This window comes from Cyphellophora attinorum, assembly GCF_001299255.1.
Source record: "Cyphellophora attinorum strain CBS 131958 chromosome Unknown Contig10, whole genome shotgun sequence".
Taxonomy (NCBI): domain Eukaryota; kingdom Fungi; phylum Ascomycota; class Eurotiomycetes; order Chaetothyriales; family Cyphellophoraceae; genus Cyphellophora; species Cyphellophora attinorum.
In genome coordinates this window covers 180,814-196,170 of record NW_017253238.1, presented here as the reverse complement: position 1 = coordinate 196,170, position 15,357 = coordinate 180,814, and the positions used below count along the sequence as shown (strand labels likewise).

The window sequence follows — 15,357 nt, the reverse complement described above, 5'->3', positions numbered from 1 at the left end:
TTGAGAAGTTATCGATTTGGTCAAGAGTCTCAGCTCTATCATATCCAAAGTTGCATCCAAAATCCTGCCGTGCCCAAATGCACACTGCAGTTATAGTTCGCTGGTCAGAAGAAGTGAAGAGATGGCTTGAGAGCAACTTCTCTGCCAAGAAGAGATAGTGGAGCTGCGCTTACATAAGGTACTAGCAGGGACATCTTCTTGCTCGTTGACCGCGTCTTCTCGGATTGACAAGAACACAGGCAGTTGTAAAGCATCCATCTGGACTTCGTGCGCACTCACGGCGCGAATCTTCGCGGTGACTAAAGGTTTCGATCTACAGTCCTGAGGACTATCTGTCATTGTCCTATATGGCTGTCTGACGCATATCTGAACAAATACTGCCTCATCATCACCAGCGAAAAGCACGCTACAACACATGCTGAGATCGATCAGACCAGACCAAGAGTCTCCAAAACTCGCCTCCATTGGTCCTTTTCTCCTGGCGTGCCACATGGCTACCTAGATCACAAAGCCATGATAGCATTGTATGCCTGCTTAGCGTTGAAGTTCCTGTCGAAGAGCAGCGGGTTGTCGCCTTGACGCCAGGAGTTCTGAGAATATTAGCTGCGATTCGATGCACCACTCGCGGGACTACAGAAGACTTACAGCATCGCTGACACCCCAGACAGTAATTCCCTTGCACTTTGTCTCCTGCAAGCACGCCTTTGCGGCGTTGGTGTAGTCTGTCGTGGAAGCACCGGCAATGTCGAGCTCGGTGATAGCAACCTCGGAGACACCCGACGCAGCCAGAGCCTTGACTGCACCAATGAGATTGTAGCCGCCACCAGCTCCCAGGTGAGCCTGCGTTCCTGAGATAAACGTCAGCGTGAAGAGCATAGCCAGAGGGTAAGCCCACGCACCAATACCATCAATCGGCACACCGGCCGCAATCCACTTCTTCACATTCCGAATCATCCCCTGTGTCTTCGCATAATTGGCATTGTCCAAGTTGTAATCATTGATGTACAACTTCGCATTCGGATCCGCCTGCCTCGCAGCCTGGAACGCAATTCTCACAAAGTCCTCCCCCAACACACGACTGAACACACTGTTGCGCAGCGACCCATCCTCGTTGAAGATCTCATTCACCACATCCCACGCATAGATCTTCCCTTTGTACCTTCCCGCCACATTCGCAATGTGGTTCTGAATGACGGACGTCAACGTGTTCTTGTCATTGATGTTCTGCACCCACTGCGGCAGCTGTGAGTGCCACAGAAGGGTGTGGCCGCGCATCTTCTTGCCGTTCTGGGTGGCGAAGTTGACGACTTGGTCGGCGCCGCTGTACTGGAATTGGCCGCGGTTGGGCTCCGTGGCGTCCCACTTCATGCTGTTCTCGGGGGTCAATTGGCCGAAATCGGCTTTGATGATGGCGGCATTCTTTGAGTTCGAGAGGGTGTTTGGGTCGGCGATGGTGCCGAAGTAGACTTTGCCGGCGGCCTTGAATTTGGCGTCGATGCTGCCGGAGGAGGCTTGGCGGGTGTCTAGGTCTGCTGGTGTTGGGGCGGCGAGGATTGCCGAAGGGGCGAGTAGGAGTGCTAGTGCTGTGAGACGCATGGTGTTGGTTCTGGTCTGGTAATGAGTGTCAAGAAGTGAAAGGTTGGAAAGAGTGGATGCTGAAGAGCAGCGATGGGTCGGTTCGGTAAAGGAGAACTGGCACGAGGAGCCTGAGTATTACATTGTTGGCGACTGGACGTGACCTTCTTATACACCAGAGCGAGGCCCTCAGCACGGGTAAAATGGAGGCATCAATTTCTGGATTTGTTGTTGGACTGTGGTGTCGCCATGGGTCCTGTGGTCAGCTGAGGTCCTGCATCATGAATGCCAAGACAGTGACAAGGAAGAAGCCATCGCTTGGAAGATCTTGAGTGTGCTTGCCTGAGGTCGAGGCTCAAAGTAGCCGGGATCGATCTCCGCAGTCGATGAGATTATCCATGAACGATCTTAACAAGAACTGGGGTACTTGTTTCAGCGTGCTGTGGTGCTGTGGGTACCGGCCGTGCCATGATGGTTCCTAGTTCCGCTGCGAAGGCTGTCCGGCGAACTTTTTGAGATCACATCTCAGTCGAGCATCTCGCGGAGTGGTATGGGCAGGCGTCGATTAGTAGTTGCGAGCATGAATACCCATTGTCGACAGGTCGAAGTCGTCAACGGACCTTGCTATTCCAGGAGAAGTCCAGGCGTGTACACGACGTTGGTGCTTGGCAAGGCCAAATTTTGGCTAAGGGGTCATGAAATGTATCAGGACAGGGATATTGTGGACAAGCCGGCTAAAACCCCATGATGAAGGAACTTTCCCATAAAGGCTGAAATTCGAGCACCGGTCCTGTAGGTAAGAACAGGTCATATGATCTTCTAGCTAGGTAAGATATGGCCGATATCTTGGGAGCACGTCTTTCCCGGCAGGTCCTGTGTGCCAAGGAATAGCCCTGCACAGTGCTGGGCGCCATCGCAGTCCTGGCATTTCGCAAGGGCAACATGAATGGCGTGTGGTTTTGGTAGCAGCATCTACCGCAGCCCTTCCTTTCTGCAGGTCGGCTGTTGAGTGGAGGGAGGCTTGATCTTCAGTCCTATTCTTCCGATCAGGCAACAGAGGAGATAATTTTTGCAAGGAAACCATCGCTTGAACTCAGTCTGGTTCCGAAGTCTTTGTCATATCGGCTCTGTTATGTGTTAGCAGGCAAAGATGGGGACCCTGCGGCATCGGAACCCGGTGCTCCGTAAGGTAGAGAAAGCACAAGTCATGGTCAGCAGGATTCCACCGACAAAGGATGAGTCGCTTGGGACCAAAAGTAAGGTGTTGTGTTGACATGGCACTTGTGCCTATTCATTCGGTTCAGATGACTTCCATAGTGCTCTCTTTCACTCTCCACGCACTCGTGGGCTTGAATCAAATCGATGCCTCAGTATCGAGTCCTCGACCCCTTCATTGCCTCACTGCAACCGCACGCCGGCACAGAGCATGCTTCGAACAGGTCGCAAAGCACTGAAAGCAGTCGCATTGTGCCCCGAGCCAGCAAACCCCCACCAAGAAGTTCTTCCTCTACCGGTTAGACTTGGCTACACGCTCCAACTCGTCCTTCTTCTTGATGGCATACGAGTTACTGCTACCCTTGGCAGCATTGATCAGCTCTTCAGCGAGACACTCAGCAATCGACTTGACATTTCGGAACGATGCTTCGCGGGCACCGATTGTGATGAGAGCAATGGCCTGGTTGACGCGGCGGAGAGGGGAGACATCGACGGCTTGTCTTCGGACTGTTCCGGCGGAACCGATACGTGTGCTGTCTTCGCGGGGACCGCAGTTGACGATGGCATCAACGGCGATCTGGATGGGGTTCTGGTCTGTCATGATGTGGACCTTGAGTAGCTGTTAGTTCTATATTCTTGTCCTTTTGTGGTGTATCTTGTGGGACATGGACGTACGATCTCGAACGAGTGAGCAACGATTCGGATAGCCATGAGCTTCTTGCCGTTGTTGCGACCGTTCATCATGAGGGAGTTGGTGAGGCGCTCGATGATCGGGCATTGAGCCTTGCGGAATCGCTTTGCGGCATATCGGCCGGCAGAGTGTGAGATGTACACCGGCGCGCGGATCTGGATGTAGTCGCTATTGATACTGTCAGTCTCTTGTCCTTCCTGCTCGCAGCATGCGTTCGTACGTCAAGGAGATATCTCTAATCTCGACATCTTCGTAACTCCACTTGTTGAACAACTTGACGCTGCCAATCTCGGAGGTGACATCCTTGGGGAGGACGTTGGAAGCGATCGAGGGGACTTCGACTTCGACCTCGCCGTTGTCAGACATGTTGGCGATGTGTGTCTGGGTACTTGTCGGGGAAAGAGGTGCGATGTCTGAGGGCGTTGACTTGCCTGCGGTTCAAAGTGCGAAATCGACCTTGGCGAAATTTTGTGCCAAGAGGAACGAATCTTGGCATGGTCCACTTTTGCGATCAATTCGAAAGACCGCCTCCTAGTATCAATACTCCTCATGACGACTGAGATGCTTTTACGGCATGCTTCGCCAAAGTGGTCGCTGTCACACACTTTGATACTGACTTAGTATGCCACCATCGAAGATGTCAGCGATGAGCGACGTATGATTTCTCTTGGCGATCACAGTGCCGGGTCAAGTATCGTCTACAAGCACAGACACATTCGAGCACTCGACTCTTACTAGTATCGTTCATGCATGCAGTGTTCGAGGACTTGAAGCTCGCCCCACCAAGCAGCGACATATGCTACCTTGATATGGCGAAGGATGTTGATCTCATCTTCAGACTGGTTGAGGAGGAAGAAGAAGAGAGAAGATTTCAGGGGCAATACGACAACTTATACCATCTAATCACAGTGAAGATTGAGGCAAACAGGCAGCGATCACTCCATTGACTTGACGACTTGAATTCACTGGCAGAGGCATAGATAGACGCCTTTCAGCAGCATTTGAAATGTGTATGTCATGACATGTCCAAATTGCTCTATCGACTACGAAACTCGCTCAGAACACTGGGTATATGCCTCGTGACTTCAACGAAAATCGTTAATCATCGTTACCCTATGTCGGAGCCTCCCCAGCTTTCTTCTTTCGAAGCTCTTCCTCAAGCAGACTCTGCTTCTTCACATACTCCAGCACTATCTCCTCCTCAGTCCTCTGCTTCGCAATCTCAGCCTCGTTGTCCTTTGAGTGCTGCTCGCTCTCAGTCATGGCTCGCTGCAGTTCCTCCTCGTGCTGCTTAGCTTCTCTTTCACTCTCGGTGATCGCACGCTGCAGCTCATCGTCGTTGCTTTCGCGAGCAGGACTGGTGATGTTTGCACTTGTCACAGGCTCGCGAGAAACGATGCCGGTCTGTTGACGACTCTGCTGTTCGGTGTGAAGACGTTTGCTCTCCTCCAGCGTACGCTTCAATGCCTCATCCGCCTCGCTATCGTGGTCGGAGTCGCCGTCATCCCAATGGCCCTGCGATGCCGACTTGGTCTGACTTATTTTGTATTCCTCAAGGCTCTGAGTGAGGACTCTCTCAAGCTCAGCATCGTGATCATCTCTGCCAGTATGTTCGCCAGTATCCTGCGGACTTTCGGAAAGTTCGCCGCGGGCCTTCTTTGCCTCTTCGATTGAGGCTTTGACAGCTCTTTGATAGACCTCATCGTCTTGCGCCCCTACAGAAGGAGCAGTCTGCGAGCGGTGCAGCTCATTCACGCTAGCTCGAATAGCACGCTCAATCATAGCGTCTTCTTGTGGGTTGCCTCTGCTGGTAGCAGCGACTGAGGCCTTGATAGCCTTCTCAAACTCCTCCCCAACATCGACTTGTGATGCGGACTTTGCCACAGGCATGGTGGCACTGTGTCTCAAGCCTTGGTTGCTGTCGTGCTTGAATAGACTGTGCTTGCGGTGGTGACCACCTGCATGTTTCTCATCCTTCTTTCTCTGCTCTTCGGCTCGTTTCAGGTCCTTTTCGCGCTTGCGCTGCTCGTCTTTTCTCGCTGCAAGAGCCTTCCGTTCGTCCCAAGTCAACTTCCTCGTGTTGCTGAAGCCGCTCAAGAGCTGCTCATTGTTGCTGGCCGTCCTGGTCAGGATATGATCTTCAATCTCGTGCTGACGCTCCTTGCCGAACTTCTTGCCATGCTTTCGGCCCTCGATTTGGGTGTCCTTCCAAGCTGTAACGATTTGAGCTCGAACTTCTGGAGTACTGTTTTTCCAGTCATCGTAGCCTTGCGTTGTGCGTGCAGCAATGATGAAATTCTGCACTGAGCTGCCAAAGTGCTTGGTGATTTCGGCATACACTCCTTTGGCTGTGTAGCCTGGAATACCCCATACACCTGCACCTGGCTTGAGCACAAGACCTCCAATGCCTTTGGCTGCGCCTTTGAGGAAGCCTGCAGCGCCCTCTTTGCGTGCTCCGGCAATGGGTTGTGTCACTAGTCCCGTGATGCCATCATAGAATCCGTATCCGAACTCTTTGCCAGCTGCTTTAAGACCAGATTGAAAGTCTGTGATCTTCTCCGGCTTGCGGACTGTGTCATCACCGTACAGCTTCGGAGCGTTGTGAAAGCCCTTCGCAATCGACAGAGTGAAGTCCATAGGCGATTTGATGCCGGCGCTGGCAATTCTACCAGCAGCCTTCGCGCCAGATATGGCTGACTCCATGGTGATGTATTGCAAATCTTCGCCAGGTTTGAACTCCTGTTCACCTCTCGGATCACGGGAGCGAGAACGAGAGTGACCACCAGAGAGTCGGCGAGAACCATGACGACTTTCACCATCAGGCCCAAACACGCTGGCTATCGAGCCTGAGTGGCGACCACGTTGCGATTCATCATCGACTACAGTTTTCGCCGTGGAAAGGGAAGGCGTTCGTGGCGGGGACGTCACCGGCGAGTCTCCTGAAAGTGGCGAAGTCGCCTTGGAGCTGTCCACTGTAGACTTCGTATCTACCTTAGTCAAATCAGAGCTAGATGGGTTCTGAGATGATGGTGGTATGGGAGAAGACTTAGATGCTCGGTGCATCTCATGTCCTTCTTTGACGTCGTTGGTTGATTGCTTGAGCGACTTCAGGATCTCCACAGGAAAGTCGGCAATGCCCATGCTGAACTGGCCGATCGTGCCAATCAGAGCGGATGCACCGCCAGTGACAGGATCCCAAGGTCCGTCATCAGTTTCATACTCTCGTGGTCTATAGAGCTTGAGATCATTGAAGTCGAGTAGGCCTTCTGTACCCAATACAGTTGCTGCTAATGCAGACAGGCGGATATCTGTTCGTCTGACTCGCCATAAAGCCACTCGATCCGGGCACAAGGAGCATCGCAGATCTTCGACATGTAATTGCCGATGGAAAGACTCTGCACCTGTTTGGCTACCTTGCTCAGACTTGATTTTGTTGCTGAGCTCAGCGGCACGCTCTAAGGAGGCCGGCTCGAGTGCCTTCTTGATCTGGTCTGCCAGCTTATCCGCTGTTAAGTCCTTGTATGCGATCGGCATTGGGCCAGCTCCAGCACGGGCGCACATCGCTCCCCAGAATGGCTGATCGCCAAAGAACGGAACCACAACGGTTGGTCGCCCAGCTGCGATACCAGCTGCAGTAGTGCCAGCTCCACCATGGTGTACCACGCATGACACATGTTTGAACAGCCAATCGTGAGGACAATTGCCGAGCATGAACACACCCTCAGGTATGCCCATTTCGTCAGCGCCTAATCCTCCCCAGCCTTTCGAGACTAGCGCTCGCTGTCCTGTCTTCTTGACCGCCTCAAAGATCATCTTGGTCATCGCGTTTGGATCGTCTACCACGATAGAGCCAAAACCAATATACACGGGCGGTGGTCCAGCCTCAAGGAAAGCTGCCAGATCTGTCGCTGGCGTATAATTGCTCGCAAGGTTCAAAAAGTAGAATCCTGAAATGTCGATATGGTTGCCCCAGTCCGCAGGCTTTGGGATTAGTGCAGGAGACCAGCAATATGTCCAAGGTATGCGCAGACGGGCTGCCATGCCCGGAGCCCACATAATGCTAACTGGCTCGAGGTTCAGGCTGCGTTGCCGAAATCTGTTGATCACATCTCCCAGTCCTTGCCAGGTCAGCATGTCAACCAGCGCATAAGACATGAAGTTGGCCATGTTCGGATCCGTGTTCGACGAGATTATGTTTGCCAACGGATGGGGAAAGGACTGAGTAGGAGACCAAGGCATCGTAAACATAAGGTGCACTGGAATTCCGAGTTTCTCGCCTATGTGCATGTGCGCGAATGACGGAGGGTTGGCTATGATCGCGTCTGCGATGAATGGCTTCTGGCTGGGGTCGCCGAAAGTCTCAGCGCTGTCGAAGCTGCGTACCTCGTCCAGATGTGAGTCGGAAGCTGGTATGCCTGTGCCTTCGCCTGACTCTATACATGACCTCCAGCAGCCTGTGACGATTTCGTAGATGCCCTTTCTTCTCTTGCCGACATCGCCGCTTTTGAGCGAATCCATGCCCGGCATCAATCCCGGATTTTTGACCATAAAGGCCATGAGCTCGGCCGGATCGCCTCCAATGCTGAAGAACTCGAGACCATTGTCCACGACAAAGTCTCGAAAGGTCGGATGCGTTGCTATCCGCACTCGATGACCATACTTCTTCTTCAGCACCTGCCCAAGAGCGACAAAGGGCTGGACATCTCCTCTGCTGCCAACGATCTGGATGACCAGATTCATGGGCGGCGGTGGTAGACCATCCTGTGTCTCGCCCAGGCCTTCCGGAATGACTGGTTGCTTCGCAGCTTCTGCTTTGTGTATTTCCAGCTGGCGGCGCAGGGCTGGTACCAGCATGTTCGACAGCTTGTTGCTGTGCTGGCAGAGCTTGATGTTGATCCGTCCATCTTTCTGCACCTTGGCGTCGGTTTCCATGCCATTTTGTTCGATCTTGAGTGAGCCGAAATGGTGACTGAAGGCCGGAGCTGGCACATTGGTGTCGAGATGCGATGTAGAGCCTCCATGATGGCGGGCATGGGGTTCGTGGTGGTACTCGGGTGGTGTTTGTTCGGTATCTTGTTCAGCAGACGCGGCAGCTGCGTTGGCCTGTTCGAGAATGATCTGAGGAGGCTGCGCGGCAGCAATAGCCTCAGTCTCTGTTGGCTTCTCGTTGCTCGTCATTGTGTTTGAACTAATGGCACGAAGGCCAGTCGACGGCGAATGTGCTACTCAATGGCTATCGAAGTGTGCAACACATCCGGCCGACAGGGACGTTTTGAAAGACCAGCTAGGGACAAATAGTGCTCGAGGAAACTTGCGATAACACGTGGATGGCTAAGAGCAGGCTCAGATGTAGGCTTGGGTAGTGCACAGGTCTGTCTATGGACAGGCAGGTCTTGATCAAGGCCGCAACAGTGGATGAGAGGTTCGCGACTTAACTCTATAAAGCAGGTAAACTGCTTCTGGTGTGACTTCCGCTAATGAAATGGGAGCTAAGTTGGCATTTCGTTCCCAGATCAAGCGTGCCATGGTCCTGCCGGGGCGTTGGATATATCAACGTGGCGCATGCAACTTGCACTAACATCAGCAAACGCGGCTAAGATGCGAGTAGCGGCGACATGAGGGGCATGAAGAAGCAGTCATTTGTAGCAATGACATGCCCGGAAGGCCTTATCCGGCCTATGAATCAGACCTGGACTTTTCTACTGTGACCTGTCTGACACTCTTGAGAGATGCCAACAACGCGCCGAGGTCTGCCCCTCGACATCGTTAGTGCCATGCAGGTCGCAACTCACTACGTCGAGCATTGTTACCATGACTGTTCTCTCCTTAGATAAGCACAGATTACCGAAGAGAGTTGATGGTATATGCAGCCCTCCGCTCGCGAGAACAATGACATTCCCGTAGGTCTACTCACGTAATCCATGCGTCTTACTCAGAAATGCCTAGCGGCTGTCAACGGCTTTTTCTACAACCAGTGGACTAGCTGAAGAGTGGTCAGCTACATGTAATTAGAACCAGCCCTCAGGCGTGCTTGCTGGCAACCCACTGAGGTTTTACCCTTGGGCTCAAGATTTGATCCAAATTTGGCCACGGGGGAAAGCACGCCGAACATTTGACGTCGACGTCGACGTCCACACCCGGCGACGGCAATATGGCACCGAGTCTGTCACATTGTCTTGTCCTCGATTTGCCACCCAGACACCACATCAAGAACACTTCACGGATACCAGAATCCCCAATGCTGCTGACTGTTTCCCGTCCCTGCACCGTAAAGCTGATCTGTAAGTCACGAGAGAACGTCTCGACCAATCGACAGACCCGACATATGCGAGAACCTGTGGCAGCAGGATTTGCGCGACGTCAGGCTCAGCGCGCTGGTGAAGATGCTTGAGACACAGTAATCTAGCATAATACCTCACACGAGCTCGACTCATCCGCTCCCAGCGGACTGCCTCCAGCTGCTCGCTATAGCTTCACCTGTCTCGAATGTGATCTCTCCCGAGTCAGCCGTCTTCATCTTCTCATTCAGCTTTCCAATGAACTTGTCGATCATGCCGACGACATGTGCTCGGCCTGCGCTCTCTGGATGCCAGATCATCGGAAAGATGCTGCCATAGTCCTTCCCCGGACCGTCGTCTAGCCAGCTCTCATTCTCCCATATCCAATCGAATCGATCCCACCACATCTTCTCAACGACATCAACGCTGACGTAGCCCTGGGAGTTCGCGAGGTAAGGTAGAAGCCGAGCGGCGTCATGTCTTCACCGTACCAGCTGCCAGGTATCTCCACGAGGGCCTTCTGTGCTTCAGCGGTTCCACGAACAGGTTGCGCGGGTATGACGGCAGGCTTCATCCATGTCTCCGCTTTCTGCTGATAGTCTGGTGCCAGAGGAGGCTCCCCGAGAAATGGATTTGGTAAGAAGTATGGCAGGGAGTCGTGAGCATTCATGCTCGTGTCGTATGAAAATTCGTACTTCTGTAGGAGCCTCACAGTGGTCTCGCGGATTTGATATAGAGGTGCTCGATACCCGACGGGACGTGTGCCTCCACGTAGCACGGTCGCAAGCTCGATGCACTTCTTCAGGACGTCTTCCTCCTGCTCAACAGTCATAGCATATGCGCCTTCGTGGCTGTATCCGTGAAGACCAATCTCGGCTCCAGACTCTGCTATGGCCTTGGCTTGGGTCGGAAACGTCTCAAGTGAATGACCAGGCACGTACCACGAGACTTTGTCTGAAATCCCGTGCTTCTTGAAAAGTGTGAGCAGACGACCGACACCAACGTTGGCGCTGAAGATGCCGGCAGAGAAGTCTGCCAACGTGTTCTTTGGGTCATAGCCAGTTCCAAGATACCCAGAGACGGCATCGAAGTCCACAGAGAGGCATATTCTCAAGCGACGCCGGCGCTTATTGTTCTCACTTGCCATTGCTGCAGAAGGCGTTGCGGTTGCGCGTACCTCTCAAGTGTCATTCGTTGAGTTGCACTGGTAAGGCGCGAATCACGCTCTAGAGTTTAGTTCAGACGTGTAGTGAAGAATACCTGAAAATCCCGCTCGACGCCCATGACGATGCTGTACATAGCTATGAAATCCACTGTAGGGCGGGATGGAAGTCATCATTGCGGAATTGACCGACCATACCCACCTCCGTGAACTTACATCTCTATTGATCTGCGGTGGGCGTACACGACTGATCAGTTGTCGAGCAACAAAAGTCACCATATCGTCCGAAATCGAGAGGCAGTTGATAGGCGAATGGTGAAAGAGTTGTGAACGTTTGCGCTGGGCAAGGCAACCACAACGGCCGAGAACCGCGCCAATTCTGGGTCTTTGGCTTCCATCTTCATTGTCTTACTTATCTTGTTATTGCACCTACCTTTTGAAGGCTCTGGGACGCCCTTGAATGCGACAGGCAACCTGCCTGTGGACCGTTTCTACTACGACAACTACTGCGAACAGCTCCGGGAACAATCACCACTCTCTCTCAACTGGAGCACAGCTCATCTACCGTAGCCATGTCCAGCGCTGCGGAGGAGCAAGCGACTATCTCGATCCCCTCTCTCCTCTTCGTCACAGTTGTCATATTCTTTACATACCGATGGTGGACGTCCTCATCCACGGGTACCGGCACGTCGAGTAGCGGGCGCAACAATGGCTTGCGCTTCACGGCCGCTCAAGTCGAGCAGGTCTCGGCAATGTTCCCACAGTTGAATCGCCGAGACATCATGTGGGATCTGCACCGGAACAGGGGCTCGGTGCCGGCGACTACAGAGCGAATATTGACGGGAAGAGGCTTGGAATCGGTATGCGACCCATCCCGTTCCCGCGAAAGGGAACTACAACTGATCAATGATCTTAGGCGCCACCAAGTTTCCAGCCGCCGATAACGTTCACGACCACATCTGCGACCACGACGAGCACTAGCTCGACACCCAAGAAGCCAGAGGTAGACCTCATCACACGATACAATTTGCAGAGCAAGATCAGCGATAAGGGGAAAGAGAAGGAAGAGCCTGCGCCATCACCTGGGTGGCAGACCGACAAAGCGGAGCGGCAGAAGATGCTGCAGCGGCGCCGAGAAGAAATGATCCTGGCAGCGCGGAGGAAGATGCAGAAGCAGGATGCCACGCAGAGTGCACCCAGCTGACAGGATCGAGATGGCTTGTTCTTGTGGATATTCATGAACATTGTACAAAGTGTCTATCGCTGATTTCCAGATTTTGCTCCTTTATTTCGACGGTACTGACATCTCACCACATGAAGCGCTGCAGTTTTCCGGGCTCCTGCGGCCAAGCGAACGGTCGATACAGGAACATGTATCCCGTGACGATGTTGATAGCCATGTACCAGAGCAGCTCGATCGAGGGCGCCTGAGCAGCAACCAATTCAAGACCGCGTATGAACACACCTGGCTGCCGCGGGTCTTTTGCACTTCCAATCGCTTTCTGCTTCGGTGCATCCGATTCCAGCACCTCCGGGACATGCAGCCGCCATATCGACCACGGAATCATGAAGTACCGTGGTTCGACCAGTGGCGCGGTAATCAAGCTTAGAGCCGCCGAGATCAGAAAGACCAGAACGAAGGACACATGGACAGTGTCAGCTCGCTGAAAGATGATCTCGCGAGACTCATCATCTGCTTTTTGTTTCGGTTTAGCCGTGGTCGAGATCCGAGCAGTCGGAGTCGTTGCAACGGGTCCAAGTGCCGTGATAGCTAACCAGCCGCAAAGCACATACATTGGCGCGAGCAGGTACTTCCGCGGGAATGGTATGACGAAGTAGCGGAAGACGTAGAACGGGTAGTGGCGGTTGTCCGCAAGCGTGAATGGATGGACCAGGGTGTTGAAGTGGATGATGATCAGGGCGAGAATGGTGAAGCCTGCAAGGACCGATAGGCGAGGCAAGCGGGATCTGATGCCTAAGGAAAAGCTGCTGAGCTGAGGCAGCAGTGCTGGCCATGAAAAGAAGATTGTCAACGCGAAGAAGTAGAGTAGTTGAGTCAGGTGGATTGAGGCGATGTGGTTCGATTTGTCGCCTGCCCAGTGTTCAGTCTTGACGTTGCTGCTGTGAGAGAAGATGTTCTTACCCAGCACAACCCCACCGTTCCACGCGACAAATGCCGCAAAGCTGGCCAGCAGGACAAGCTGCGGTAGAAGGTCGATGATCAAGCGCGGCAACACGCGGAGTGCATTGTGGCCTACGGAGATCGCAGTGGTGACGAAGTCTAGTGCGAGTATGTCAGAATTGATAGTCTTCTGTGCTAGACCTATAGGCTGACCTTCAAAATATGCTTCTGAGATAGCAGGATCGTGGACCTCGTTTTCACCGACCTGCTCATTCAATGTCTCGATCACCTGTAGTCCACCCAGGAAGACAGCAACCCAGAAGATATTGGTTTGTCTCGTAGCCAGAGAGACCAGCCCAAAGCAAACGTGCATGGCCTTGCACAGGACTTTGCCCCAGCCGTGCGCCGAAACGCCAGCAAGCCAGAAGTTGTATGTGATGACCACGGTCAACGTTGACATCACATCCGTGTAGTACAAACCCGAGAAGAAGAACAGTAACGGGAAGCAGATGAAGCTGAACTCCCGCTGCAGCACACTCTGCTCATTGATTTCCCTCCTCGAAATCGCCGCCCACGCATACAACGCTACCAGTAGCACGTACAGCAATATCAAGTTCACCAGCCGTAGGTCTGCCGTATTGTGCTCGAAGGCGTCCGTGGTCTCCTCGTAGAAGAACGCTCTGAACGCATTGACTCCGTAGCTGAACACATACAGTGCCGGCGGCGTCGTGATCTTGGGATCCCATTCCGTCCACTTTCCTTCCCAATAGGTCTGGGCTTGAGGAGCATGGAACACCTCATCCAGGTAGGGGCATGGGACTTCGAGGTTGACCAGCTGCCTCCAAGTGTAATGACCAGCACATACCACGGCAAGGAGACCAGCTCGCCGGACTTCGACGGAGACCCAGTCGGAGACAGCCATCAAGACGAGAGTTGAGAAGTAGGGAAAGGAAGGGCAAAGTCGTCGGTGGGAAAGCGTAGCAGTAGAAATATATCCCATCGAAGACAAAACGCGACGGAGGCTTGGCGCGTTTCATAATCGTCCTAGATGTTCATCTATTCACTTGCCCGTTACCACGACCGCAGCATTACAGCGGCCGGATTGCGTACCAGATACGCGCGATTATGGCCTTCCCGCACCCTCCCGGCCTTCTGCCAGCAGAAGTCGCCTTCCTCTGCGAAATGGAGTTGGTGACTGTCATACCCCGCCAACGGCTCGAAAGACTGGACTTGCTAGGAGTGAGTCCCGCCCACGCTGCTGGCCACGACACCTGAGGTGTGAGGCTCTTTCTACCCTCTACAACCCCCGACATCACTAACACAGGTCTTCATACTAGGGCCCAACAGCATCCCTCCGTCCACCCCAAAGAGCCAACCTACCCCTCTGGCTTGCCATCCTCCTTAAACGCCAACGGCGCGCAAACATCATGCCTCCGCCCTGGCTCTACAAAGACTCCCTGCTCGAAATCCTCGAGGCCGAAACGCATCACTTCGAAGACTCCTTTGCGCCAGCTCCATCATTAGCACACGTGAAAGAGGTGGACGCACTAGGCAGGCAATTCACGTCCAGCGCGCCCTTCCTCGAATCCTGCACTGCTAGCGCACCGGCCAATGCGCTGCCGTACCACTGGTTCGAGATGGCGGAAATGCTGTTGGATGCGGCGGCGGATGATGTGAGTGAGGCGGATCAGGTGAGGCAGTTGTTGAGGGATGTGCGGGAGGTGAGGCTGGCGAAGATGCGGAAGGGGGTGGAGGCGCTGACGGGGGAGGGGGAGGGAGTGAGTTTGAATGGGGTCGGCGCGATGGCGTTGAGTGAGAGTAGAGGTTTTATAACAGGGGTGATGGATGGGTTGAGGAAGGTTGGGGCGAGTCGGGAGCAGGCCAGGAGGGAGAGGGAGGATGAGGAGCGGCAGAATGGAGCGTACAACGACGATGATGACGATGACGAGGGTATGACATGATGAAGGCCATCTCACAGACATGAGCAAACGCGACGGCGGTGGGAGCACTCTTTGGCCACGGCGGAATGGGCAGTGCAAACGCCCTCGGCATACTCAGATACCATACAACGAAGTTCCAGTCACAACGACAGATCGTCCGACTATTTCAAGCTAACCATCAACAAGCCCTAGCGCCGTCTGACACACTCAAGTCTGCACTATGCATTCGAGCGTGAGCAGGAGTGCCGCGCTCGCATCATGAATCAATCAACGAGAACTCAACTGCACTGCAGCGATTGTGTACACACATTAAAGTGTTATGAGTCCTTAGATACGCAGCAAAGCCTACGAGCGAAGCACGACACGCGAGGCAA

General features: G+C 53.5%; 7 protein-coding genes across 7 annotated transcripts; 2 read left to right on the top strand and 5 right to left on the bottom strand.

Annotated features, from left to right (window-relative positions):
- Positions 1–503: 503 nt before the first annotated feature.
- Positions 504–1,596, bottom strand: AB675_7907 (putative endo-1,4-beta-xylanase C; the record flags this gene model as incomplete). Its single annotated transcript, XM_018148312.1, has 3 exons — positions 504–590; positions 646–848; positions 900–1,596. The coding sequence occupies 3 exons, from the start codon at positions 1,594–1,596 to the stop codon at positions 504–506; spliced, it is 987 nt and encodes a 328-aa protein (XP_018001323.1).
- Positions 1,597–3,082: 1,486 nt separating this feature from the next.
- Positions 3,083–3,847, bottom strand: AB675_7906 (40S ribosomal protein S5; the record flags this gene model as incomplete). Its single annotated transcript, XM_018148311.1, has 3 exons — positions 3,083–3,400; positions 3,466–3,649; positions 3,702–3,847. 3 exons carry the CDS (start codon positions 3,845–3,847, stop codon positions 3,083–3,085), a joined length of 648 nt encoding a protein of 215 aa, XP_018000986.1.
- A 747-nt stretch (positions 3,848–4,594) lies between these two features.
- AB675_7905 (Sterol 3-beta-glucosyltransferase UGT80B1) lies at positions 4,595–8,659 on the bottom strand (the record flags this gene model as incomplete). The annotated part of the gene is made up of 1 exon (XM_018148310.1): positions 4,595–8,659. One exon carries the CDS (start codon positions 8,657–8,659, stop codon positions 4,595–4,597), a length of 4,065 nt encoding a protein of 1,354 aa, XP_018001225.1.
- A 1,252-nt stretch (positions 8,660–9,911) lies between these two features.
- Positions 9,912–10,906, bottom strand: AB675_7904 (Peptidoglycan deacetylase; the record flags this gene model as incomplete). Its single annotated transcript, XM_018148309.1, has 2 exons — positions 9,912–10,185; positions 10,251–10,906. The coding sequence occupies 2 exons, from the start codon at positions 10,904–10,906 to the stop codon at positions 9,912–9,914; spliced, it is 930 nt and encodes a 309-aa protein (XP_018001278.1).
- Positions 10,907–11,493: 587 nt separating this feature from the next.
- AB675_7903 (Coupling of ubiquitin conjugation to ER degradation protein 1) lies at positions 11,494–12,125 on the top strand (the record flags this gene model as incomplete). Its single annotated transcript, XM_018148308.1, has 2 exons — positions 11,494–11,781; positions 11,838–12,125. The coding sequence occupies 2 exons, from the start codon at positions 11,494–11,496 to the stop codon at positions 12,123–12,125; spliced, it is 576 nt and encodes a 191-aa protein (XP_018001131.1).
- Positions 12,126–12,228: 103 nt separating this feature from the next.
- AB675_7902 (Dol-P-Glc:Glc(2)Man(9)GlcNAc(2)-PP-Dol alpha-1,2-glucosyltransferase) lies at positions 12,229–13,965 on the bottom strand (the record flags this gene model as incomplete). The annotated part of the gene is made up of 1 exon (XM_018148307.1): positions 12,229–13,965. One exon carries the CDS (start codon positions 13,963–13,965, stop codon positions 12,229–12,231), a length of 1,737 nt encoding a protein of 578 aa, XP_018001182.1.
- Positions 13,966–14,168: 203 nt separating this feature from the next.
- AB675_7901 (DNA replication complex GINS protein PSF2) lies at positions 14,169–15,004 on the top strand (the record flags this gene model as incomplete). The annotated part of the gene is made up of 2 exons (XM_018148306.1): positions 14,169–14,282; positions 14,381–15,004. 2 exons carry the CDS (start codon positions 14,169–14,171, stop codon positions 15,002–15,004), a joined length of 738 nt encoding a protein of 245 aa, XP_018001034.1.
- Positions 15,005–15,357: the final 353 nt, after the last annotated feature.